The 24,764-nt window shown below is 39.2% G+C and overlaps 3 protein-coding genes across 3 annotated transcripts in view; 2 read left to right on the top strand and 1 right to left on the bottom strand.

Annotated features, from left to right (window-relative positions):
- LOC141643587 (vacuolar sorting protein 39) overlaps positions 1–24,356 on the bottom strand; it is a 64,501-nt gene extending 40,145 nt beyond the window's left edge. Inside the window, exons 1-12 of the mRNA XM_074452792.1 lie at positions 23,787–24,356; positions 22,369–22,580; positions 21,943–22,074; positions 21,711–21,854; positions 20,599–20,711; positions 19,988–20,414; positions 18,889–19,218; positions 18,309–18,530; positions 17,921–18,163; positions 16,861–17,319; positions 16,317–16,415; positions 15,339–15,971 (exon numbers count right to left, since the gene is read on the bottom strand). Coding sequence (XP_074308893.1) covers positions 15,771–15,971; positions 16,317–16,415; positions 16,861–17,319; positions 17,921–18,163; positions 18,309–18,530; positions 18,889–19,218; positions 19,988–20,414; positions 20,599–20,711; positions 21,711–21,854; positions 21,943–22,074; positions 22,369–22,580; positions 23,787–24,213 — 3,009 coding nt within the window. The 5' untranslated portion in view covers positions 24,214–24,356 and the 3' untranslated portion in view covers positions 15,339–15,770. The remainder of the gene's footprint in view (positions 1–15,338; positions 15,972–16,316; positions 16,416–16,860; positions 17,320–17,920; positions 18,164–18,308; positions 18,531–18,888; positions 19,219–19,987; positions 20,415–20,598; positions 20,712–21,710; positions 21,855–21,942; positions 22,075–22,368; positions 22,581–23,786) is intronic.
- LOC141641738 (uncharacterized) lies at positions 3,317–5,044 on the top strand. The gene has a single exon (XM_074450386.1). The coding sequence runs from the start codon at positions 3,317–3,319 to the stop codon at positions 5,042–5,044; it is 1,728 nt and encodes a 575-aa protein (XP_074306487.1).
- LOC141643588 (uncharacterized) lies at positions 14,300–15,364 on the top strand. Its single transcript, XM_074452793.1, has one exon. It carries the CDS (start codon positions 14,413–14,415, stop codon positions 15,154–15,156), a length of 744 nt encoding a protein of 247 aa, XP_074308894.1. The 5' UTR covers positions 14,300–14,412; the 3' UTR covers positions 15,157–15,364.
- Positions 24,357–24,764: the final 408 nt, after the last annotated feature.

Below are 24,764 nucleotides of genomic sequence, written 5' to 3'. Positions count from 1 at the left end.
CTTAACATTGAAGCTAGTACAAGTACAAGTTATGTATTAACCTGCAAGCACCTCCTTTACATTACCAACACCTTTCCTTTCTCGCTTACCTTAACGCGACCACTCCAACTCCACCTCACCACCCTTCTCCTTCCTCTCCTTCGCCGCTTCTCCACCTCTCTCCACACCCTCTTCGTCCATTCCTCTGTCGGCAACTCTGCTGACGCTGCTCTCTTTTTCATTGCTTCCACTGACGCTGTTGCCCACCTGCGCAGCATTCACCTCTATGATCTTGATGCCCTCCCTCTACCAGGTCTTCGCCGCCTCAGTTTCAACTCTGATGGTGTTAAAGTCCTCACGTTGAGTAATATTGGCGGTTTATGTGATCAACTTGTTGTTGCTGTTTGTGTTGATTTCCCTTTGATTGAGGAGATTGATTTGAAAAACAATAACTTGACTGATAAGGGTATTTTTGGATTAGCTCAAAATCTGAAATTTCTAAGGAAAATTAATTTGTCTGATAACTTTTTTATCACTGATAAGTCATTGTCTGACTGCTGTTTGGATCTTAACGAGGTCGAGGTTTGTGGGTGTGTCGGTATGACCCAATCTGGGATGGGGTATGTTATGCGCTCTACTGCAAAGTTAACCAGGATTATCATCAACTCACTAGGTGATATTTATAAATCAGAGTCGGACGAGACTGATTTTTTGTTTAATACTGAGGATTTACTCACGCTTGTTAGCAATTATTTGTCGAAAATTGATTACTTTTATGGAGAGGAAGAGATTGAATGGCTGTGTGTTATGGAACCTTTCGAAGAATGAGCTGAACTTGGACAACTCACTAGCAATTGTTCTGCAAGCTTGCATTCTTGTCGCAAGATTAGATAAGGGTGCGCATCACTTTCCAATACAAAAGTACCGGGCCGTGACATCCTGCGCCTTGATGTTTGCTCGTTCTTATCACCTTGGTGCATATTCAACCGAATTAGTTACTGTATTCTCATTCGGTTTACTATTTTACTATTTTAATATTTTTGTTGATTATTGGAAATTAAATAAATTATTTATTATCTTTATCGTGTAACTTGAACTTGATTACAAGAGGTAAGTGTGTTCATTGAACTGAAATGGTAAAACAAATCAATACAAAATCCAAAACAGAAACCCTCCATACGATAACTATAAAACAATCATTCATTCATGGATCCGACCTTTGAAATTTTCTCTGTTTTTTTTTCTCCGATTGCAGGCCGTCATTTTGACGTGCAGAAATAATGTTAGAATGTGTAAGGAGACTATTTCTACTGGCATGGCCATAACAAAATGATTAGGATTTTTTCATTGCAAAACTAAGACAATCAAACATAATAAGTTGACAACTACTGTGATGCCACTGCCCGCCTCCACGCAGTTCACCTCCGCAAACTTGACGCCCTCCCTCTAGACGGTCTCTGCCACCTGGGTTCCAACCTCAATAATCTAAAAGTACTCACATTGTGTCGTATCAGAGGTTTACGTGATCAACAACTTGTTGCTGTTTGTCTTGTTTTCCCTTTGCTTGAGGAGATTGATGTTAGTTTTAATAACTTGACTGATGAGGGTATTTCGGGTTTAGCCAAACATTTGAAATATTTGAGGAAGATTAATCTGTCTGAAAATGTGTTTATAACTGATGAGTCAATCATTGCATTATCTGACTGTTGTTTGGATTTTACTGATGTTAAGGTTCATGGTTGCTGTCTAACTGAATATGGGATTGGGTATGTTATGCGCCGTAGCACCAAGTTAAGCCGGCTTTCCATGAGCAGATTTGGACAATCTACGTTGGAGAAATCTGATTCATTGTTTAGTATTGAGAATTCAATTGGGTTTTGTAGAAATTTGTCGAAACTTGAATTCTACGATATGAATGTAGACGACACATGGCTGTGTTCGATTGCTAAAGCTAACTTGCCTTTGACTCAGTTTGTGATGTCTAAGTGTACTAACTCAGTTTGTACATTTCAAATGCTGTTGAAGAATTGTCCCGCGCTTGAAGAGATGAATGCTGTGTATGTACACACAACTCGGTAAGGGAGAACTAGATGAACCATTTGGTAAGGCGAATAATATGAAGTGCTTAAAACTTGAGTTAAATGAATTTTTGACTCATGTGCCCAAATTTAGAATATGTTGATCTAAGCTTCTGTCGGAATCTCACAAGCAAAGGGATAGGAAAGTTAGTGAAGTGCTGCCGTGAACTTAAGCATTTGGTTATAGAAGGATGGATGGGACCAGTTTTATTTTGGATAGATTTTGAAGGTTCGAGTTTGAATTTGGAGGTGTTAAAACTGAAAGGAGGAATGTTTGTTGAAGAGTGCATATCAGAAATTGGTAAAGCATGTCCTAAACTCCTGTATGTGAACTCGGCTAATTGTAGGGAAGTAACGGCAAAGAGCGTGAAAGAATTGGTAGAAAGCTGCATAAACTTACGGGAACTTGATCTCCAGAGATGTTCCAATGTGAGTGTTGAAACTCTGGCTTGGATTGTGTCCGCTAGACCTTCTTTGAGGATAATAACTACCCCCATCATGTATGGGACTTATTGAGGCACCAGGCAAAAGGAAGCGGGTCGTTGGCCTTTATTGGCTTTATTATAGGGGCATTTCTATCATGAGAAACAGCGCTTCTAGACGCCCATGTGTGGTTGTAAGGAATGGGATTTGGCGGAGGTGATGAGGGAATGTTGCAGATGCCCGGGAAGGATTGATATCAGAGGTGAAGATGAAATTGTTTGCCTTTTTCATTTTTGTGTGTCTCAGTTTATTTGACTTTCTATTTTAGGAATATCTTTGATGGACAATTGAATCATCCACACTCAATTTAGTCCACTTGTTATCTAATAATTGGCCCCTCCTCTTTACTTGGTCCAAAACCAGAGGCAAACAAATGAGCGGGACGGAGGGAATAGTTTATAATGTGATTGTTATGGAATCCTCAAACACTAAAATGCCAAGGTAACTCAAATTTCATGAGAAAAAGTTCCATCTTAAATTTCAAAATAAACAGCCCTACTTCTCAAACTAACAACAATACTAACTAAAATTATCAACAATTAGGTTAATCCTACACAAACAAACTAAATTATTGAAAGCTCGATCATGAGAAATATGAGCATTATTGAAAAAACCACAATACTAGACATCCCAGCAGAAACTCAAGCACAGCAACCCTTTTTTTCAATTTGTTGCACAATGTCTGAGAGTTTATCAATATTGCAGAATTAAGAAACTCAAGCATAGCAACCCTTTTTTTACTTTGTTGACAATCCATAATCAGACCAACTCCATCCATGGAACAACGACACACCGTCACCACAACCGCCTCTGCAACCGAAAAAACCACAATACTAGACATCCCAGCAGACTGCTGGAAAATAATCCTGTCCAAACTACACACCCACCACCAGACTCACATAGCCCCTCTCTCTTTAACCTGCAAACACCTCCTTTCCATTACTAACACCCTTCCTTTCTCTCTTACCTTAACCCCGCCACTCCTTCGTAACCTCAACTCCCTCCTCCTCCCTCTCCTTCGCCGCTTCTCCACCTCCCTCCAAATCCTCTCCATCAATTCCTCTGCTGCCTCCGTCAACGCTGCCCTCTCTTTCATTGTATCCTCTACTGCCACAGCTCACCTCCGCTGCATTCACTTCTGCAATCTTGATGCCCTCCCTCTAGACGGTCTCCGCCACCTGGGTTCCAGCCCAAATATTGTCAAAGTACTCACATTGTGCAACATCGACGGTTTGTGTGATCGACAACTTGTTATTGTTTGTCTTGTTTTCACATTGATTGAGGAGATTGATGTTAGTTTTAATAACTTGAGTGATGCGGGTATTTCAGGTTTAGCCCGACATTTGAAATTTTTGAGGAAGATTAATCTGTCTGAAAATGTGTTGATCACTGATAAGTCAATGATTGCATTATCTGACTGCTGTTTGGATCTTACTGATGTTAAGGTTCATGGTTGTAAGGATATAACCCAAAATGGGATTGGGTATGTTATGCGCCACAGCGCCAAGTTAAGCGGGATATCCATGGACACATTTAAACAAACAAGGTTATTGGAGAAGTCTGAATCTTTGTTTAGTATTGAGAATTCGATTGGGTTTTGCAGGAATTTGTCGAAACTTGAATTCTTTACTATGAATGTAGAGGACACATTGTTGTGTTCAATTGCTAAAGCTAACTTGCCCTTGACCCAGTATACCGCGCCTTACTGTACTAACTCTCTTAAGGCTTCTTCTAGTGGGCTGTCCACATTTTTGCGTGCTTATCCGAAGTTAGAGAAGTTGGATATTAGAGGGGAAACGTATTTGATGGATGAGACGATGAAAGGTTTGATTTGTTATTTGGGCAATTTGGTTGCGATTAATATAGGCTATTGTAATGGATTAACAACTTCAACATTTCAAATGCTGGTGAAGAATTGTCCCGCACTTGAAGAGATGAATGCTATGCACACGCTACTTGGTAAGGGCGAATTAGATGAACCATTGGTTAAGGTGGACAATATTAAGTGCTTAAAACTCGCTTCAAATTATCTTTTGATGGATGATATGCTTGAAAAAATTGGGCTCATGTGTCCGAATTTAGAACATCTTGATGTGAGCTTTTGTGAGAAACTCACAAGCGAAGGGATAAGAAATATAGTGAAGTGCTGCCGCGAGCTTAAGCATTTGGATATAGCAGGATGGATACAGTCAATGTTATTTGAGACGACTTTTGAAGGTTCGAGTTTGAATTTAGAGGTGTTAAAACTGAAAGGAGGAAAGTTTGGTGACGAGTGCATATCAGAAATTGTTAAAGCATGTCCTAAGCTCCTATATTTGAACTTGGCAGAATGTTGGGGTGTAACGGCAAAGAGCGTGAAAGAGTTGGTAGAAAACTGCACAAACTTACGGGAACTTGATCTCCAGAGATGTTCCAATGTGAGCGCTGAAACTCTGGCTTGGATTGTGTCCGCTAGACCTTCTTTGCGGATAATAACCTCCCCCATCAAGTACAGGACTTATTAAGGCGCCAGGCAAAAAATCACTGGACACGATGATTTAGCAGACTTCAGAGGTAAAGTAAGACAGGGCGTGCTAGTGAAACACCGCATTAGACTACTGTAAACCCCAATAAATCCGACAAAGCAACCTTACAATTTGTTCTACAGGATATCACTTTGCTAGATTCTATGTATGTTGTAATTTACTGCATTATTCTTCGACTTTTTCGATTTGTTCATAAATTCAATCAAACTTGACCTATGCAATTATTCTTACTCGTTTACCATTTCAAGGTCCTTTGAAATTTTCTTTGTTCTTTAGATTGCAGGCTGTCCTTTCGACGCACAGATTATATTTACAAATTACAAATATGCACAGACTATTTCTAATCGCAGGACTTTTTCAGCTGACCTATGCATGCGATTATTCTTGCACAATGTGACCTTTCTAATTTGTCGTCCTTTAAATCTTTCGAAGGGGCTTTGAAATATTCTTTGATTGCAGGCGGTTTTAATTTCGACGTGTTAAATAATGTTACAACATGTACTATTTTTAATCACAGACTTTTTTCAGTATTATCAGTGACAACATTGAAGAATTAAGACAATCAAGAATAGCAAACATTTTTCTTGGTTGACATTCCTTAATCCAACCAGCTACACCCCATGGAACAACACTCTGCCTTCGCCACGGCAAAAACCACAATACTAGACATCCCAACAGACTGCTGGAACCTAATCTTATCCAAACTACAAACACCCCACCAAAATCACATACACTCCCAACATCCTCACATAGCCCCTCTCTCTTTAACCTGCAAACACCTTCTTTCCATTACCAACACACATCCTTGTTCTATTACCTTATACACACACCTCCCCTCTGTCATCCCCCCTCTCCTTCGCCGCTTCTCCTCCTCCCTTGAAACCCTCTCCATCCATTTCTCCTCCTCCACCATCGTTGACGCTGCCCTCTCCCACGTTATATCCTCTAATGCCACTACCCACCTCCGCGCCCTTCACCTAATCTATCTTGGTCCCCTCCCTCTGGACGGTCTTTCCCACCTGGGTTCCAACCCAAACAATGTCAAAGTACTCACATTGTATAGTATTAGAGGTTTATGTGATCGACAACTTGTTGACGTTTGTCGTGTTTTCCCCTTGCTTGAGGAGATTGATCTTAGTTTTAATAACTTGAGTGATGAGGGTATCTCGGGTTTAGCCCAACATTTGAAATTTTTGAGAAAGATTAATTTGACTAGAAATGTGTTGATCACTGATAAGTCGATGATTGCATTATCTGACCGTTGTTTGTATCTTACTTATGTTAAGGTTTATTGGTGCAGTGCTTTGACTGAATATGGGATTGGGTATGTTATGCGCCATAGCACCAAGTTAAGCGGGTTTTCCATGAGCAGATTTGGAAAATCAACATTGGAGAAATCTGATTCATTGTTTAGTATTGAGAATTCAATTGGGTTTTGTAGAAATTTGTCGAAACTTGAATTCTACGATATGAATGTAGAGGACACATGGCTGTGTTCGATTGCTAAAGCTGCCTTGCCCTTGACCGAGTTTACTATGTCGAACTGTACTAACTCCGCTAGGGCTTCATTGAGGGGGTTTTCAACATTAATAACTGCTTGTCCGAAGATAGAGAAGCTGAATATTAGTCAAGAACCGTTCTTGACGGATGAGATGATGAAAGGGTTGGTTTGTTACTTGGGCAATTTGGTTGTGATTAATATGGCCCTACTGTTCTAGATTAACAACTTTAACATTTCAAATGCTGTTGAAGAATTGTCCCGCGCTTGAAGAGATGGATGCGATGGACACGCTAATTGGTAAGGGAGATCTAGATGAACCATTGGTTAAGGTGAATAATAATATTAAGTGGTTAAACCTTAATTTCAATGAATTTTTGGAGGATGAATTACTTGAAAAAATCGGGCTCATGTGCCCGAATTTAGGATATCTTGATGTTAGCTTCTGTCGGAATCTCACAACCAAAAGAATAGGAAAGTTAATGAAATGCTGCCGCGAACTTAAGCATTTGGTTATACAAAAATGGATTCAACCATTGTTATTCGGGATGGATTTTGAAGGTACGAGTCTAAATTTGGAGGCGATAAATCTGACAAAAGGAAAGTTTGGAGACGAGTGCATATCAGAAATAGCTAAAGCATGTCCGAAACTCCTATATGTGATATTGGCAAATTGTAGGGAAGTAACAGCGAAGAGCGTGAAAGAGTTGGTAGAAAATTGCACAAACTTACGACTAATTGATCTCGACGGATGTTATAATGTGATCCCTAAAGAAACCAAAAACAAAAAAAAACAAAAAAAACTCAATGTGAGCCCTGAAATGCTGGCTTGCATTCTCTCCAGTAGACCTTCTTTGAGGACATCATCACTTTGCCCAATCAAGTACAGGACTTCTTGAGGCACCAGACGGAATGAAGCGGGTCCGTTAGCTTTTATAGGGGGGCTTCTATCGTGAAAAACATGAATATTTATTTATTGAATGCTTAATCTGGCTTTCTGGAGGTTTGCTGGTTTGTGTGTATTATTACTACTGTGCCTTTTTATTGTTGTTGGTAATGCTGCAGTTGCAGCTTCTGCGAATGTCGGAGTGATCAGTGATTAGTGATTAGTGATTAGATGCGATGTTATCAGTGTATTATGTATATTCCCTCCCAAAATAAGTGAATTGTGTATGTAAATGAGAACTTTATCAGTATTTTTTTCCAGGTGAATTATTATCCGTCTAAATAACCAAGTAAAGTTCCCGTGATATTATACTAATAATCCGTCTAAATTACTAAGAAAGGTGTAGATGGAGGCAGTGAAGTGGCGGAGTCAGGATTTGAGTTCATATAGGGCTATATTTATAAAAATTGTGAAATATGGTTAAAAAAATTAATAGCTCTAGTTGTGATACAGAGAGAATTTTTAATTTAGGGGGCAAAAATGATATAATCTTAAGTGCGCGCAAATCAGAGTCGGAAATATATTTCAATAAATATAGAGTATTCAAGAATTTTTTTTTTACTTCAAACCATTTCAAGTCCAAATTTTAATGATTTTTAAGTTAAGAAGTACCAGAAAAAAGGTTTTTTTTTTTACTTCAAACCATTTCAAGTCCAAAATTTAATGATTTTAAGCCAAGTACCAGAAAAAATATAAAATATCGTGTTCATAAGTTTAAAACTTCATGAATATTAAGCTTAAAGTACCAAAAAAAATATACAAAAAACGTTGGTTAAGAAGCTTGAACTCCTGACCTCCCGTTAACACTAAACCTAAATGCTAAGTGTCAAGTAACAACCAACTTTGCCTGCTTCATTCAATGACTATATTACACAGTAAAACTTTTTTATCAGAAAAATATGTAAGGCTATAGCCCATATAGACAACCCCTGTCTCCGGAGCATTAATATAGACGGAGTATCAATCACTAATAAGTTAAATACTCGGCATTACCTCACTGTGAACCGGTTTTGATGTCAATTTCAGAGACCTTCGCGATTTACACATTCTTTTGTGCTTTTAGTACCATATTTGTCTGTGGCAAAAGGAAATCCCGTGAGGAAATTCAAGCATATTTCAGATGAAACTAAACGAAAAATTGTTTATAACTTCTGACAAATAGGACCATTCTAAACTCGTCCTTTAAATCTTTTGAAGGGCCATTGGAATTTTATTTGATTGCAGGCCATTTTCGCCGTGTTAAATAAAGTTTCAAACATTTGTATAGAGACTATTTCTAATCTCCAAGACTTTTTCAGTTTGGGTGACAACATTTTTGGAACAATACTTGCACAGTGTCTCTGACTTTGTATCATTGCAGAATTAAGACAACCTCAAGAATACACCCATGGAACAACACTCTGCCACCGCGACTGCCACCCCAAAAACCACAATACTAGACATTCCAACTGACTGCTGGAACCTAATCCTATCAAAACTACAAACTCCCCACCATACTAACTTATACTCTCACCACCATACTCACATATACTCCCTCTCTTTAACCTGCAAACACCTTCTTTCCGTTACCAACACGCACCCTTGCTCTCTTACCTTAAGTCCATTCCTTCCCCACCACCTCACTTCCCTCCTTCCCCCTCTTCTTTGTCGCTTCTCCGCTTCCCTCCAAACACTCTCAATCAGTTACTCCTCCTCATCCACCGTTGACGCTGCCATCTCCTACATTGTATCCTATAATGCCACTGCCCACCTCCGCACCCTTCACCTTCACTCTCTTGATGCCCTCCCTTTAGACGGTCTCTGCCACCTGGGTTCCAACCCCAATAATGTCAAAGTACTCGCATTGAATAGAATTGGCGATTTATGCGATCAACAACTTGTTGCTGTTTGTCAGGTTTTCCCCTTGCTTGAAGAGGTTGATGTTAGTTTGAATAACTTGAGTGATAAGGGTATTTCGGGTTTAGCCCGACATTTGAAATTTTTGAGGAAGATTAATTTGACTGAAAATGTGTATATTACTGATAAGTCGATGATTGCATTATCCGACTGCTGTTTGGATCTTACTGATGTTAAGGTTCATGGTTGCAGTGTTTTGACTGAATATGGGATTGGGTATGTTATGCGCCATAGCACCAAATTAAGCGGGTTTTCTATAAGCGCGTTTAGACAATCAACGTTGAAGAAGCCTGATTCATTGTTTAGTATTGAGAATTCAATTAGGTTTTGTAGGAATTTGTCGAAACTTGAATTCTATAGTATGAATGTAGAGGACACATTGTTGTGTTCGATTGCTAAAGCTTCCTTGCCTTTGACGCAGTTTGCAATGTCGAACTGTACTAACTCCGCTAGGGCTTCATTGAGGGGGTTTTCAGCATTAATAAGTGCTTATCCGAAGATACAGAAGTTGGATATTAGAGAAGAAACGTGCTTGACAGATGAGGTGATGAAAGGGCTGGTTCGTTACTTGGGCAATTTGGTTGTGATTAATATAAGCTTTTGTAAGGGATTTTCAACTTCGTCATTTCAAATGCTGGTGAAGAATTGTCCCGCTCTTGAAGAGATGAATGCTGTAAGCACACGACTTGGTAAGGGAGAACTAGATGAACCATTGGTTAAGGTGAGTAATATAAAGTGCTTAAAACTATGTTTAAATGATCTTTTGATGGATGAGTTGCTTGAAAAAATTGGGCTCATGTGCCCGAATTTAGAACATCTTGGTGTAAGCGTCTGCGAGAATCTCACAAGCAAAGGGATAAGAAAAATACTATACTGCTGCCGCGAACTTAAGCAATTGGATATAGCAGGATGGATGGAATCAGTGTTATTTGGGATGCCTTTTGAAGGTACAAATATGAATTTGGAGTTGTTAAAACTCCCAGACGGAAGGTTTGGTGACGACTGCATATCAGCAATTTCTAAAGCAAGTCCTAAACTCGTATATGTGAATCTGAGTAATTGTAGGGAAGTAACGGCAAAGTGTGTGAAAGAATTGGTAGAAAGCTGCCCAAACTTAAGGGAACTTAATCTCCAGTCATGTCCCAATGTATGTCCTAAAATGCTGGCTTGCATTGTGTCCGCTAGACCTTGTTTGCGGACAATGACTTCCTCCGACAACTATTACAAGGCTTACTGAGGCACCAGGCAAAAGGCGGTCGCAAGGTGCTAAGGCATAGAGGATATTGATCTCCAGTTATAATGTTTGCTACTGTTTGTGCAGTTACGGCTTCTGTGTATGTATTGTGTTTGTGTAACATTCATTTCTTCAACTGATTTTGGGTTTACGGTATATGAATAGACCTATCAAAATCAATCAGATTGGAGATTTGAAATAGACTCGAAACTCAAATTGACCCTGCCTAACCCAAACATAACTCGAATTTTATTGACTCGATCCGAAAGATCCAATCAGCAATCACCCCATCTGAAAATTACCCAATCACAAATAACTGGAATTGACCCAAATTTGCTTAAAATGAATCATTTGTATTCATACTTAATATTATTTAAATTAAAATAAAAAATAAATCATCAAACGCTGAAAATTTCACCATATTGTGTTCATGTGATTTACCATATGCTCATCTGGGAGAATTGGCCATTGTTTCGCCACCAAAACGCTGAAAATTTCACCATATGCTCATGGATTCACTCAATCTTACCAATGTAACCATTCTTACTCGTCTTTTAAATCTTTTAAACAACCTTCGAATTCTTTTTGTTTGTTTTTTTCGATTGCATGCCGTCATTTCCAATGGCAGATCCAGAAAATTTATTTCCAGAGTTCTGATTAATATTTAAGAACTATTTATACATAAAATTTTTATAAATTTATATTTTAGCCTGAAAATTAAACAAAATATGCAAAAAGAATTTCATTTTCCAGTGTCCCCGCACCCCCGAAATGTTGTATATAGAACCGCCGATGGTGCCTGTTGTCAGTTGTACTAGCAACCTTCTTTTCTTGGTTGACAATCCTTGATCAGACAAGCTCCGTCCATGGAACAACACACAGTCACCACGACCGCAACCACGACCGAAAAGACCACAATACTAGACATCCCAACAGACTGCTGGAAACTAATCATATCAAAACTACACACCCTCCGCAATACTCACATATACTCCCTCTCTTTAACCTGCAAAGACCTCCTTTCCATTACCAACACCCTCCCTTTCTCTCTAACCTTAACCACGCCACTCCTTCGTAACCTCAACTCCCTCCTCCTCCCTCTCCTTCGCCGCTTCTCCACCTCCCTCCAAACCCTGTCCATCTATTCCTCTGCTGCCTTCGCCGATGCTGCCCTCTCTTTCATTGTATCCTCTAGTGCCACCGCTCACCTCCGTTGCATTCACCTCCGCAACATCCACCTCCCTCTAGATGGTCTCCGCTGCGTGGGTTCACACCCTAATAATGTCAAAGTACTCACATTGTGTAATATTAGCGGTTTATGTGGTAAACAACTTGTTGCTGTTTGTCGTGTTTTCCCCTTGCTCGAGGAGATTGATGTTAGTTTTAATGACTTGAGTGATAAGAGTATCTCGCGTTTAGCTCAACATTTGAAATGTTTGAGGAAGATTAATCTGTCTGAAAATGAGTTCATCACTGATAAGTCAATGATTGCATTATCTGACTGTTGCTTGGATCTTACTGATGTTAAGGTCCATGGGAGTGGTGCAGTGACTGAGTATGGGATTGGGTATGTTATGCGCCATAGCGCCAAGTTAAGCGGGATTTCCGTAAACCCATGTAAGCAATCAAGGTTGGAGAAATCCGATTCATTGTTTAGTATTGAGAATTCCATTGGGTTTTGTAAGAATTTGTCGAAAATTGAATGTTTTACTGGGAATGTAGACGACACATTGCTGTGTTCGATTGCTAAAGCTGACTTACCCTTGACTCAGTTTACGGCGCCTTTCTATTGTAAGGCTTCATCTAGTGGGCTCTCAACATTTTTGCGTGCTTATCCGAAGTTAGAGAAGTTGAATATTGGAGGGGTAAGGAACTTGACGGATGAGGCAATGAAAGGTTTAGTTTGTTATTTGGGCAATTTAGTTGCGATTAATATAGGCTTTTGTAATAGATTAACAACTTCGACATTTCAAATGCTGGTGAAGAATTGTCCCGCACTTGAAGAGATGAATGCTGCGCACACACAACTTGGTAAAGGAGAACTAGATGAACCATTGGTTAAGGTGGAAAATATTAAGTGCTTAAAGCTCGGTTCAAATAATCTTTTGATGGATGAGATGCTTGAAAAAATTGGGCTCATGTGTCCGAATTTAGAACGTCTTAATGTAAGCTTTTGTGAGAATCTCACAAGCAAAGGGATAAGAAATTTAGTGAACTGCTGCCGCGAACTAAAGCATTTGGATATAGCAGGATGGATGCAATCAGTGTTATTTGGGACGGGTTTTGTAGGTTCGAGTCTGAATTTGGAGGTGTTAAATCTCACAAAAGGAAAGTTTGGTGACGAGTGCATATCAGAAATTGCTAAAGCGTGTCCTAAACTCTTATATCTGAACTTGGCAAATTGTAAGGAAGTAACGGCAAAGAGCGTGAAAGAATTGGTAGAAAGCTGCACAAACTTACGGGAACTTAATCTGCTGTTTTGTTCGAATGTGAACACTAAAATGCTGGCTTGCATTGTGTCGAGTAGACCTTCTTTGAGGACAATAAGTTTAGACCTTGTTCGACTACAATCACAATAAGTTCCGCTATCAAGTACGGGACTTATTGAGGCACCAGACGAAATGAAGCGGGTGGTTGGCCTTTATTGGTTTTATAGGGGCGCTTCTATCATGAGAAACAGGAGTATTTATTGAATGCTTCATCTGGCTTTCTGGAGGTTTGTTCCTTTCGCTTCCAACCGCCCATATGTGGTTATAAAGGAATGGGATTTGGCAGAGGTGATGAGGGAATGTACCGGATGGGAATAAGGCAACTGGCAGCGGAAGGATTGGTGTTGGAGGTTGTGATGCAGTTGCTGTTGGCAACAGTGGTGTAAGCACGGAGCACCCACAGAGGAAAGTATGGTCTTGCTTTTCGGGCAATAGGTGTGTCTTATTTTGTTAAATTTGTTTGATATGAGTTTTATATCTTTTGGACCCCATAGTAAAAAGAAACATAGCAATAATCACGATAAAATTGATCCGACACTCTATCGATTCTGGCTACGCCACTGGTTGGCAACTGCAGCTTATCATCTGTTTTGGTTGTTCGTATGCTTAGCCTTTTGTTGTTTTTGGTAGTGCTTTTGGATTTGAGGCTTGACTAATAATGTCTAATACTCTTAAGGGCAGCCTGACTAGCACTCCATATTTTATTTTTCCTAAATAATAAAGAGTAATTTATACAGTACAATGATACCCTTTATCATTCATTTTCCTCTTTTATATATTATTTTTTTGAAATTATGGTTGTAAAAGATTTTTTACGGGTTATTGTCATAAGAAAAGTTACTTTTAGTCATTTAATACTTATTTAATTTAACGTAACAAACTTTAATTTTAATCAATTTAAATGAGGATGATTATTAGAAAAGACGAGAGAATATATTTTCCAAGAAACAATAATATAAGACTTACCGGTTACTTCTTGTACGGGTAATATGACTTGCGCTATCACTTCTAAACCTCTAGTATGTGACCTACAAAAAAAAATTAGCATAATTAACCTATTACATATACTCGAAAATTTATCCAATAGCCGCAAAAAATAACAAATTCAAGTTCGAGTTTCCTCGTCATCCAAAAAAAATAGATCCACTTGGAAAAAAGTAACACCTACTTGTTTAGGCGGCAAGATAGAAGAAATGAATTGAGATGCGAACACCCTAACTTCCTGAAACGGCGCACCGTAATCCAATCCTTCTTCCAACTACTTCACCGGAGACTCATCGACCTATGGATATCTCATTTACGAACCTCCGCAACGACAGCGACGACAATGAGAACGACAACGATAATGACGAAGTTCTTCCCTCCGAAGACCAACAACTAATACGGCATCACGTCAACGCAGTCAACGCCGAAATCGTCATCCGTCAACTCGCTTCTCAAGGCATCGCTTTCCAACTCTGGCCCGCCGCCTCCACCTTACTCTCTCTTCTCGACAACCACCGCATCCTCCACCCCTTCCTCCGCCGTGATAATTGTCGTTTACGGTTGCTCGAACTCGGCTCCGGCACCGGACTTGTCGGAATCGCCGCCGCCGCTATTCTCGGCGCTGACGTCACCGTGACGGACCTTGCTCATGTCATCCCTAACCTTGACTTCAATATCGCCGCCAATGCCGAGGTTGTTGGCTCGGGAGGAGGGAAGCTGGTTGCGGCGGAGTTAGGTTGGGGGAATGTGGAGCAGATGGAGGTGATTGGGAAGGGATTCGACGTCGTTTTGGGGTCTGATTTGGTGTATCATGATCATTCGTATGAGCCGTTGTTGGAAACTTTGAAATATTTTCTGTTAAGTTTAGGAGATGAAGAGAAGGTGTTTGTTATGGCGCATGTCAAGAGGTGGAACAAAGAGGCGGTCTTCTTTAAGAGAGCGAGAAAGGTGTTTTCCGTGGATGTTATTCACCGGGATCCTCCAGTCGATGGTAAAAGAGGCGGTGTCATAGTTTACCGCTTTGTGGCCAAGCCTCGGAAATAATGTCTCATTGTATTTCCTAAACTTAAGTTGGCCGGTAGTGGTGACGGCTTTGTCTGTTCTGCATTTGCTGTTTGAAATTGATTGTAAGTTTGTAACCCATGAAAAAGAGTTTGATGTAATCTTTGATGAAATTCTGGGAACTCGGTTTTATTCATAAAAAAAACCGGAAATGGATTAGGCACATCCGAATAATTATTTTTTTCAAAAAATACATGTACAATGACTCAATGAGGATACATTTACAAGTTACAAAGGTTGAATCAAACGGAGTACATGAAGGGGATATCGGAGTATATAAAATTGCCAACCCAACCCGTTAAAAATACAGGAGGGGTTAAATATAAAGCACCCAGAATGAGCAACATAATACACACACAAATTCAGTCATACCTCTTGGAATTTTCCTTCGCGGGAAATGTATGGGATTAATCAACCAGTAAGCGGGAAGGGGCATTCCTTTGAGAGAGGCTACCACTCGAACACACAGCTCAATTAAAAAACCCAGGAAATTGAAGACTATTTGCCAGATAAATAGGTCAACAGGAAAAGGAAAGAAGGACATCTGTACGATGAAAGGGTACACATTCAGAATATGCCCCAAAAGAGTAAAGCGATTAGGATCTCTTTCTTAATTGTGAGCCTTTCACCGCCTTCAAGGTCTGTGAATCTCTAAAGCACACAAAGTGGACGAGGGTGGTGCCATTTGGGTAAACTGCGAAAACACTGGTTCCGATCTTCTTGTTGCATAGGGAGCACATGCTATCACCGGTTACCTTGACAACCGCTTTCATCTTACTGTATAGGTCACCTTTAACCTGTTTGCAAATTATATTTGAAGCTTAGCCACGAGGATAAAGCCAATCTAGCATATAAGAACTCCTTGATCTTCTTTCTTATATCTAAATCAAGTAGGTTTCGTCTTGGTTAAATTTCTTTTCATCACTTAAGTGTAAACAAATTAATTCTTCAATTGACATAAGAAAAATAGAGTAATGGCCTAGTCATTTATCATCGGAAGTACACAAGAGAGGAGCTCATGGTGCCTGTCCTCAAACACGTATTCTCATATCATACATCTTATAAAAACATTTATCATTAGATTTTTATTTTATTTTTGTAGGAAAATGTGTACGTTGATTAACCAAAAGGGAGATACACACCTGAAGGTTTTCACACTCTCTGAGTCTCTTGATAACAGAAAAGTTTCTATGTGCTTCACTGGATTTTCTGAGTAGAGGACCAAGAAATGGAAGCAAGTTCTGGCATTGACAAATGATACAGCAGAATCAGGCAACAGCAAACAAAGGTTTAAAACAGTGTCTAAATTCACTTCGCAGAGTAATCGATTCTTCCAACAGACTATTGTAAGCATACCCTGCGACGCATGCGTTACTGCGTATTACATATTTACATGCTCAAAAATGCTTCAGATAAATCTCACCTATGTTACTATTGTCTGGTTAGAACTTGGGCAAGTATGTGGCACGAATGTGTATACAAGTGTTGAACTTGGCTATTTATGACCAAATTTCTTTTTTTTGGGTTTAAAATGATATGTAGTGTCATACCCATACCCATGCTCGAGTGTCGAGGGTCAGGCACAAGTTATGGGTACGCAAGGTAATATGAAGACTCGCAGTAACATAGCAACTCACTCAAGAAAACTTTTTCAGATCGTATACTGAAACGAAACTATCAACGTACCTTTAGCTTGGTTTCTCTTGGTAACATTTTTAAGGCCTGTGCTCCATTAATTCTCTCCCATCTTTGGCTAAGCAAATCAAGGGCCTCCTCAAGCATTATATTAGAACCTCCTTCATCACTGGCTTCATCTGCATCACCATCACCATCACCATCACTCTTTCCGCTGTCTGTGCTGCTAGGACTAAAACGGACATCCTCTGCACCCTCTATTTCAGCAATTTTTTTAGTGGAACGACCTCTACCTCTGATTGAAGCTGTGGAATTAACCCTTCTAATTTCAGCATTAGGAGCTGAGACTAGATTGTTGATTCGTTTCTCAAAGTTTTTTGTTGTTCTAGGATTTAAATAGATTTGTAGGAGAGTGAGGTATATGTTGCTGAGAATTTTCGCCGAAGATTGGTGAACTTGAGACTCGTAGATTCGATCACAGTAGGAAAGAGCTAGTTCAGGAACATGAAGCTACAACCAGCAAAAGAGGGGGAGACAAAAATTATTGGCAATCAAATGTGCACAGGAAGAATATGAGGGACATCAATATACAGGCAACAAAAACTTTGCAGACCAGTAAAACAATGTCACTGTGGACTAATGCGCACAAGAACACCATGCCAATCAATTGAAGTCCTTTCCTGTTTGCAATACAGAACAGAATGCTTTTTTCCAGATACGCAAAATAGACAAGTCATGGACAAGAATGTGAGGACAAGGAATCCTCACTGCTCAACTAAGACGATTAAAGAAGGCTTCAATTCCTTTGGAGATGATTTACTGGGGTACTGATAAATGCACATACAGAAAAATACAAACAGAAGAAAAATCCCCTCCCCAAATATGAAGCAGAAAGTTCAAAGATCACAACCAAAACTGTACATCTTCAAACTTCTATTCTATGTTTCCAATAGTGTGAGACTGTGAGAGTTGCTCAATGGATTTTTGGAAGGTAATAATCCAAGCTACAGAAAATCAATCCAACCAAAAACGGATAGATCACTGGTGCCCACTATCGACCCCACCCCCCTCTGAATCAAACAAAAAGGCAGAAGAAAATAGAAATTTGTACCTTATGTACATAGATAGATAGGGCTAATTCATGTTGATTTAGTTTCCCCAATAAATTTGCCCTTTCTTCATATAGAGCATCAGGTGGAAGACGCTTTAAAAGACCCTCTGGGTTGTAGCCTGAGATGTTATCCATTGCAGACAATAACTTCTTCCTTGTGGAGGAGTAAACAGTCTCATCCCATTTCTGTTGTGAGCGCAGCTCTGAATACCAATCAAGTACCTCTGACAGATAAATTTGAACCTGTTTGGCAGATAATTTGAGGGCAATCAGACAATCACCAATATCATGACTACTAGTAAAAAAAAGCATAAAACAGAAACAAGGCGCGCGCGCAGGGGGGGGGGACAAAAAAAAAAGAAAAAAAAAAGCAAATTGAGACTCTCACCATTTCGTTCTGTAGATTGCCAGAGATCCCATCTTCATTCATTGCAAGCATATGTTCCAGATATGTTGCCTGCATATTTGGAGCATGCTGCTTCAAATAGGAGTTCACCAAGTCTGCTGGAACATTTCCCGCCAGAAAGAGCTCAATAGTTTCGGTTGGGCAGCTTTCAAGAACAAGCATGGCAAACTCCAGTACAAGCATTGAGTCCGTCCCACAAAGAGGCTGCAGAATACAAACTTTAAGACACATTCAATGACTGTGTATGCTCTTCAAAAAGTATAGAAAACTAATAAAATGTTCCCCATTTAAGTCTCTGACCACCTATAAACTTCTTGTTTCTTTGGCACAAGAATTAAGAAGTGCCACTAAGATGCGGTGCGAAATGTAAGTAGAGGAAAGATGTGAGATAAAAAATCACGTAGACGACAAATAACCTACAAAAAAGTTAAGTGTCCAAGGAGGAAGTTTGAATATGGCCAACCCATAAACGAGAGTAGGGAGTTTGAAGGATGTCAATGGGCCAATAACAACTCTAGATATATAACTTTTTTTTTGGGGGGGGGGGCATAAAAAGTATCACCTTCAAATACTCGATAACCATCTGGGGTGTGAACTTTTGGGTGAGATCAGCTCGTGGGTGATCAGAATTACACTCTTCTACTAGTTGCAGCAAGAGCTTTAGAGCTTCACGGTGCATATCACTGCACCTGTATAATTCAATCAATGCCATATACTGGTTTCTTTTCTGCAAGAATTCCTCACATATTTTCAGGTCACAGTAGTTGAGACCTTTGAGTAGTTCCAAAGCAGCAGAAGTCTGGCCCGTCAAGACGAGAGCTTGGAGAAGTGCTGTATCTAGGATAGCAGCTCTATCACGACCACCTGAGCCTAAAGGAATGCTGCCACGACCCTGCAATACCTCATAAAATATGACGGTCAATGGTTCTGATCCATGACATGACAATTGTACGACACATAAATGTAGATGAGTGAAAACAGAGAGGGAAAAAAAAGGTTCCATTACACATGACTATCAGAGACTACGAGTACATCAAATCTTACAAGGGAGGTCAATAACGAAACCAAACACAAAGTAGGTCAACATTGTTCCATCTACTTCCAAAAGATAGAACCCTTATGTACAGTAACAGTCTAATTATAAAGGGAGCAAACAAATTTGCTGTAAAAGTACTCTCTTTAGTTAAAACTTCAGAATGATCGTCCTTCTTTCTATGGTACTTACTTAGGAAGAGAGAGTTTAAAATCAAAGTATTGTTGTTCTTGCTCTCTAAACTAAGAGACGGCTAACCTAGTTCGGGACTACGGTTGTAAACTTTCTTTTAATAGTAGGTAGCCACTGCCATGCCTTACAAGGAAAGTAACTTCCAAAAGAACTCAATAATATAGAAATTTCACTATCCATAGAAGTCAATCAGTCAATTCAATAGTACTCTACCATATTATTCCATAGTTCAAAATACCTAAAACTTTACATGACAACCTACAACCCATCACCAAACAAGACCTTACAATATCGCTCAAAACAGAGAGATAACAAAGAACCTAGGATATATATATCATGATCATCACATAGATAAGACTTATAACAACTAATCACTAATGTGATTACAATACTTGATTGCCCACGCACAACAACAATTAAGTGATTGTAAGCTCACCTTATTTGTTTTCTTGGACCGACTTGAGCCATGAGATCTGAAGTTCGAGCCCACCGCATCATAAACGGCCTCATTTGTTCCCTCGGCTGCAGCCTTCTCAATGATTATGAATCTTTTCTTTTGTAAATACTTGATTAGAGCCATAAGAGTATTGTGGCTAACTATCTTGGACTCAACTGAAGCATTGTCATCCATTTCAAGCAAGGATTGAGCTGGAGCTTCCATATCATCGGCAGATGAACCCCTAGACAGATCTGAAGCATCCCCACCAATATCCATCAGCTTCTCAGGCTCAGGAAGAACCGTTGACTTGGGAACAACTATAGATGGATACAAAGAAAGCACATATGTGATATCAACTTGAGAAGCCAGAAAATGCTCTACGGCCTCCTCATAGCTCCCATTTTCAAACAAATAGTGTGCATATCTGCATCAATCAGCAATGTCATACAAGGTGCAAAAAAGAGATTTAAAATTCAGCATGTTACAGCTTGCAGAATTAGGCCAAGTTTAGGTAACTCAGGTATATCTTGGATGCATTAAGCAGATATGCTATTCCGATTAGTTCAGCGATATCAAGAAGTCCAACGGCAATCCTGTTAAAAACTCACCTAATGTGGATAGCACTCTCCTTAGCAGCTCTAAGGCTTGAATCTTCCGGTGGAAGAAGTTTACACAAAGCCAGCGCCTCATCAAAAGCGCCTGATGCTGTTAGTTGCACTATCTGCAATTTGACAGTTTTTCTCGTCAATATTTAACCTGTAAACAGTTATTCTCCAAGGAAGATTGACAAATGAGAAAAGGTGAACAAGAGGAAAAATCAAAGGTGATGACTGATTTCATGCAGCCTTCCCTCAACTATACCAAAGATTAACAACCCTGAAAAATATTCATAATATTTTAAAACTAACTTTTTTTACTACAGTATTTAAGGTCGAGACAAATTTATTGACGCAGGGGCCAGGGTTTTCTAAATCTCAGGACGACCTTGACCTTGGAAATCGGACCAGTTATAAAATCTCGCACAGGGCCTCGGAAATCTCAGGGACGGCCCTTTACCCGTGTATTTCATCCAAAATTAATCATAAAAAGTGAAAACCCAAATTACAATTTGTAGATAATTGTTGCACTTCCCATCAAAATTTATACAATGATCTTACTTCAATAGCTAACCAGGTAGGATACTAGAAAACATTTGAAGCTTTTAAGGTTTTATTCAATATTACCACACATGACAACCCTATCAAGTTTCAAGTGGATTATATTACATCTGAACTGTGGGAAATACGCAGGGAAGATAAGATATATTCTCTCCGCCATATCATCAGCAATTTAAAGACATGACAAAAATAATAAAATCCACAGCCTGGTTACCAAAATTCAGCAGTCCAGCATTCAGAAAACAGGTGAACTAAGGCAAAAGTGGATAAGCTCTCATCATAATGCAATGATATTGGCACTTATGTTATTCTGACTCTGCAGCAAACATCATACCTCGGCTATTTGCTGGAAAAAAAATTAGTGTTTTTTGGACTCAAATGGAGAGTGTAGCGTGTGCTGGAATGTCAGAGCTTCCGACACACGGCACGCTGCCTAGGTGAAGTGTTAAGGGAAACATAGGTGATGACCTGCTAGATTTACTTGAGAAGACGCTCAAAAGTGCAATATCAAAATGGAATCATGCAAAATACACTGCATGACATGGATGGTAGAAAAAAGAAACCTGTGCACCCAAAGGAACAGGGAAGAGCGCATAGACAGATTTGTCCAATGAAATAAGAACCGTGCCATTGCTTTGAACAAGATGTCGAACATTTCGTAAGACAACTGTTTGTATCAGTGGATATGGTTGTTGAAGTGAGCGTATCTGCATCAGCACTAAACGATAAGAAATGCATGCTACTGCAACAAAAAGAAACACACATTTACGAACTTTCAAAGACCAATAAGCCCACCTCCACATGTCTAGGTAAGAGAGCTATCGCGTATGGCTCGTGGATAGCAACTTCAGTGGGAGCCTCAGACCAAACAATCCTACCTTCTTGTCCAAGCTTTCCATGTTGATCCACAAAAACTCCAATATTATCCTACGAGAACCAAGCAACGCATAGTTATGACACAAGCACCCACGCTAGTCAGCAAGATCTCCAAAAGAAGGCTGACATCTAAAAGTATCTCTTCCGCCTTCAGCTCACCCTAGGCAGTGCCTTGAAAGATACAGTAACTAATTACAATATTTAAACATTACAACCCCTTCTGCTACTTAAATTCTCCGCCAAAACATCGAAGATTATGTTTCACAGTTTACTAGTATGGCAGAATGTATAACATAATGTTCATAATGGCCCAATACAGTTGAACACTTGAACCAAACTCATTACCTTGCCAAGTAGCAATCCTCCAGAAGGAAGAGAGACCACCAACGGCGGTGAGATTCTACCAGAAGAAAACACTTCGGAAAGTGCACCATTACCAGCATTGAGTATCATATATTCCTTACGAATCCCAATGCATATATTCTCACCACACCAAGCCATCGATTTCACTGTATCTGGAACACCATATTCTTTAACATCAACGAAACCCCCTCCTCCTAAACAAGTAAATGGAAAAATTAATTCGACAAACTCCTCTAATCAGGCAACTTACTATAAAAAAAATTCACATGAAATAACTCAGCAGTCTGATCTACATTTGCTCACTTGAATTAAGACCAGAACCGTTAAGTGATGACACAAATCACAAATACCATACCATTAAGCAAATTCTAATTAATTCCTCCACTCCACTTTTATTGTCATACTTTCTATTATGAGATGATTTAAGACAGTGTGATGGACAAGTGGATAATATCCAAAAAATCAATTTTTTTTCCTTGCCCAAAATAGAATAGAAATGGGACAATAAATTCGGGAAAAAAATTGAGAGGGATAAAGACCGTCCACAATAGAGAGGAAAGAGCCTCCTCTTAGCACTCCCTAAATCATTCAATGACTCGAAATCAAGCTTAAGCCAAATTATGGCCAAAAAAACTCAAAATGTCAAATATTAGTGACGTGTAATAAGACATACATCACACATTGTCAAATTATAAGAAAATTCTCACCAAAATCATCGAAGACTAGCTTACTTTACCGAGGGAGCTACATAGTAGCAAGGATAGCACTCGCTACCTCAAATCCCCAAAAAAATGGTCTAAATTATCAATTTATACTACCGGAAACCGTCTAAGAATAAGGCTTTAGCAAAGATATTAAGCGCTTGCTTGGATTGAGGGTAAAAGGCGGGGAATGAATATGGGAGTAATAATTAAGGTGTATTTTCCATGTTTGACATGAGAGTAATTATTCACCTCCTGAATCTATTACCCTCATGAAAGGGTAATACATTACCCACCCTCCCCCGGTAATGATTAAGGGAGTAAAACATACTCTAAGTAATTATTACCCTTATGCCAAACTTATCGTCAATGAACTCATTACCCAAGTAATTAACTTTCCCGGTAATTATCACCCAATTAAATTTTACCCCCGAATTATTCCATGGATTCCAGGAAAGCCCTAAAAGACAAAAGAAAGTTTGCTCCCCAAAACTTCATTTCTAGCTCCACCCCTTTCCAAAATCTGTTAAAATACAACAATTATTCGAAATCCTATCATCGGAGCAAGCTCATATCAGCTCAACCATACAAACTAGTAAATGCACCTACTATGATTTGTTTACCTCTAATTAAAATATCGTCACAAAAACAAATAATTGGGACGGAGGGAGTAAATACAAAACAAATAAAAGAATGTACCATCATATCGTAAAATAAAGACTCGTCTCTGCCGAGCAAAACACAGAAACCCACGGCGATCATCCCAACAATAAACATTCGCTCCTTTAGCTTTCGGAATAACAGTAGCGATCTCCAAACTAGGCAAATTATAAAACGAAATCGATTCCGAAAGCGAACAAAGCAGGTCATGAGACGGTAATACTTGCAAAGAAAGAATAGGGCGTTTGGAGAAATTCGTTACGGTTTTGGCGAGCGCGTAAGGTTGTTTAGCGAGCGCGTCATCGTAGTGGTCGGCAGCGGCGGCGGAGGAGGAATCGGGGGAGTAAATGCGGAGAGATCCGTCGGAGCAGGCGAGGAAGAGTTTGGAGGCGTGGGATTCTACGGCGTCGATTTTGGAGGGATTGTCGGAGATTAGTTCGATTGTGTCGTACGCGCTGTGAACCATCGCGCTTTTTTTCGGGTGGGGAAGAGGGTGTTTTGATGGTTGTGATCGTTGAGGATTGAGGAGCGTGGTTTTAGAACATGCTTTGTTAAATTGTTTTTTTCTTATAAATTAAATTTCGCCATTCCGGTTATTTGTTTGATTTTAGGCCAAAGAACAAAAAAATAGATTACTTTGTTACTAGTGAAATAAATTAAGTGTGGAGGCACAAATTGTTAATCAAAAACATTCTAAAAATAAAAAAGATAAATAATTGATTAAGACACCTTAAAATTGATTAGCTAAACAAATAAAAGGATGGATGGAGTATAAATTTATTCAATTTAGTTTAGATATAATATAAATCTAGTTCAAAACTTTTAAGTTTTGTACCAAAATATATGCTCCGTACTAGCTTAATTTGTTGAGTAATTTATTAAGTTAAATATGATTTAGTTAAATATTATATTATAAAATGATAATTATTTCGATCATTATTACTACTACTATTATTATTATTACCATAATAGCTAGTATTTGGCAAAATGTCTTCTACCTTCAGTTAGGATTTAGGA

The sequence above is a fragment of the Silene latifolia genome, chromosome 2 (assembly GCF_048544455.1).
Source record: "Silene latifolia isolate original U9 population chromosome 2, ASM4854445v1, whole genome shotgun sequence".
NCBI classification, from domain to species: domain Eukaryota; kingdom Viridiplantae; phylum Streptophyta; class Magnoliopsida; order Caryophyllales; family Caryophyllaceae; genus Silene; species Silene latifolia.
Note: the sequence above shows the minus strand (reverse complement) of the source record. Positions and strands in the feature narration are given on the sequence as shown.